The sequence below is a fragment of the Priapulus caudatus genome, unplaced genomic scaffold (genome assembly GCF_000485595.1).
Source record: "Priapulus caudatus unplaced genomic scaffold, Priapulus_caudatus-5.0.1 Scaffold1383, whole genome shotgun sequence".
NCBI lineage: Eukaryota > Metazoa > Priapulida > Priapulimorpha > Priapulimorphida > Priapulidae > Priapulus > Priapulus caudatus.
In genome coordinates, this window is record NW_014578444.1 from 37,285 (window position 1) to 39,867 (window position 2,583).

The 2,583-nt window shown below is 52.0% G+C and overlaps 1 protein-coding gene across 4 annotated transcripts in view; it reads right to left on the reverse strand.

Moving 5' to 3' along the window:
* LOC106816451 (RNA polymerase II degradation factor 1-like) overlaps positions 1-1,961 on the reverse strand; it is a 27,645-nt gene extending 25,684 nt beyond the window's left edge. For 3 of the 4 annotated variants that reach the window (XM_014821072.1, XM_014821073.1, XM_014821071.1), the window contains exon 1: positions 821-1,221. In XM_014821072.1, coding sequence (XP_014676558.1) covers positions 821-842 — 22 coding nt within the window. In that variant the 5' untranslated portion in view covers positions 843-1,221. Of the gene's footprint in view, positions 1-820; positions 1,222-1,949 lie in introns of those variants that run through there. The other variant, XM_014821074.1, reaches the window with a different exon arrangement.
* Positions 1,962-2,583: the final 622 nt, after the last annotated feature.

Genomic DNA, 2,583 nt, shown 5'->3' on the forward strand with positions numbered 1-2,583 from the left:
TTGTATTTTTATCGAGATTTTTTTACATATTTAGAATGTTACCTGTTAATTTTTTACGCCGAGTTAGGTGTGAATGTTCTTACGTAAATAATTTTATCATCTTGGGATTTCCGATCTAGTGACCTTTGCCGCTGTTGAAAGTTATGTAGTTGTAGAAATTATGTGTTATGGAGTCGACAGATGGCGCTGCCGCCTCAGCGCTCGGTGCTGTGGCACGCTGTTGGGCGCCGCTGTGTGGAGGGACCAGCGGCGGGGCCTTATTAGAGAGGGCCTGTGATCGATGCAGAGAGAACGCACAATCTAATGACTAGGTGGCAGCCAAGCAGCAGTAGCAGCAGCAGTCAGCAGCGGCGGCGGGGCCCCAGCAGCGTCGGGCCAGCGGCGCAAGCTTGCAGTAGGCAACACAACGTCATCATCATCGTCGTCGTCATAAATCTCATCATCAGCAGCGCCAGCAGCAATCACAACATCATTATCATTCATCAGCAGCAGTAGTAGTAAGTAGCCAGCAGCAGCATCCTCTCTCTCTCTCTCTCTCCTCTTTCTCTCTCTCTCTCTCTCTCGCTCTCTCTCTCTCTCTCTCTCTCACTCTCTCTCTCTCTTTCTCTCTCCTTTACTCTTTTCTCTCTCTTCTAGAGAGAGAGAGAGAGAGAGAGAGAGAGAGAGAGAGAGAGAGAGAGAGAGAGAAAGCAGACAACCACCTTCACCAGAAGTCGCGAGAAACGCCGGAATCAGAGATCGATCGATCGCACAACAACATCAACAATCAGTCAGTCAACAACACAGGGATAAACAGGGATTCGGAATACAAACTCCATACTTATGCCGTGCGCAGCTGCCATTGGTCACATCCGTATCCTATGTTATCCCGTCGCCATGGTAACCGACGTCCACCCTGTAATCTCACGGAAGCCCTCTCTCCGAAGAGCAGCTTGTTCACCGAGTGCTGGTTTCCATAACAACCGGATGCCGGAGCACACGCGCACACACCCGGGACACACAGGCGCAGACGAGAGATCAGCACTGTATGTGCGAGCAGCGTCTGTGTTTGATGATAGCAGACGCGGACTCACTGCGTGCAGCGAGGCAACTGATGCGGTAACTAACGTGGACGTACGAGCGCAGACGCTCAGCTCGCAGACGCTAACAGACGCTAGCGTTCGTACTATAGCCCTCCCTTCTTCCTGCTGCTGCTGCTGCTGCTGCTGCTGCTGCTGTTGCTGCTGCTGCTGGTGGTGGTGGTGGTTGTCCTGCCGCTGCTGCTGCTGCTCCTGTATTATTTGAAACCCTAAACCAAACGACGGCTGCAGCCGCTGCTGCCCAAGCGAGTTTACGTCAACGCGGCCGCTGCAAAGCGTTGATATACACCAAGAAAGTTTTGCCGGGTCGCGCGTTTAACCAGCCAAGCTCTCCACGTGCCTCACGCTTTTTTTTCTTTCTCTCGCTCTCTCTCTCTCTCTCTTTCTTACTTTATCTCTCGCTTTCCTTCTTTCTCTCTCTCTCTCCCTCTTCCGCTCCCTGTCTCTCTCTCTCTCCCCCTCTCTCTCTATTTTATCTCTAGCGCGCTCTCTGTACGCACTACTACTGCTGCTGCTGCTGCTGCGGCGGCGGCGGCGGCTGCTGCTGCTGCTGCTGTTGCTGCTGCTACTGCTGCAGTAACATGGCATACATATACACGTATTCACGCATTCCACAAAAACGCCTGGCTGCAGGATTATAGGCGGTAAACGTAATCACTGAATATTGCTAAACACTGAAGTCGACACTAAGGCTTCACGTCGCTCCCTCGGCAGGAGGAGGATGCTGAGGAAGATGCCGATGACGATGCGTGGAGGCTGCGCCGGTGCGCTAGCGGCTTCTATCTCTCTCTCTCTCTCTCTCTCTCTCTCTCTCTCTCTCTCTCTCTCTCGCTCTCTCTCCTTATATATCTCACTCTCTAGCTTTCTTACATCTCTATCTCTTGGTGCCTTACATATTACTCTCTCTAGCTTTCTTACATCTCGCTTTGCTCTCTCGCTCTCTCTGCAGAATCTTCTTCTGACACGCTGGCAGACGATGCGGTGGCAGAGTAGAATATCGCTTTCATAACGCGCTCTTTTGATCTCTTTCTCTCTCTTTCTCTTTCTCTCCTCTCTCTTTCTCTCTCTCTCTCTCAATCTCTCGCTCTCTCTCTCTCTCGTCTTCTCTCTTCTCTCTGCTCTCTTCTCTTCTCTCTCTCTCCCTCTCTCTCTGCTCGCCGCTCTCTCTCTCTCTCTACTTCTCTTCGCTCTCTCTCGGTCGCGCGCGCGGGCGTCGTGCGTCTCTCCTCTCTCTCTCTCTCGCGCGCGCGCGCAATCTCTCTCTCTCTGCTGTTTCTCTCTCACTCTCTCTCTCTTTTCGCTCTCTCTCTCTCTCTCCTTTTTCTCTCTCTATCCTCTCACTTCTCGTCTCTCCCTCCCTCTCGTTCTCGTTCTCTCGGTCCTTTCGCCGCGCGCTCTCTCTGCACTCTCTCGTGCTCTCTCTCTCTCTCGATCTCTGCCTGTTTCCTCTCTCTACTCTCCTCTCTTCTTCTCTCTCTCTATCTCTCTCTTTTAAAAAAGAAAA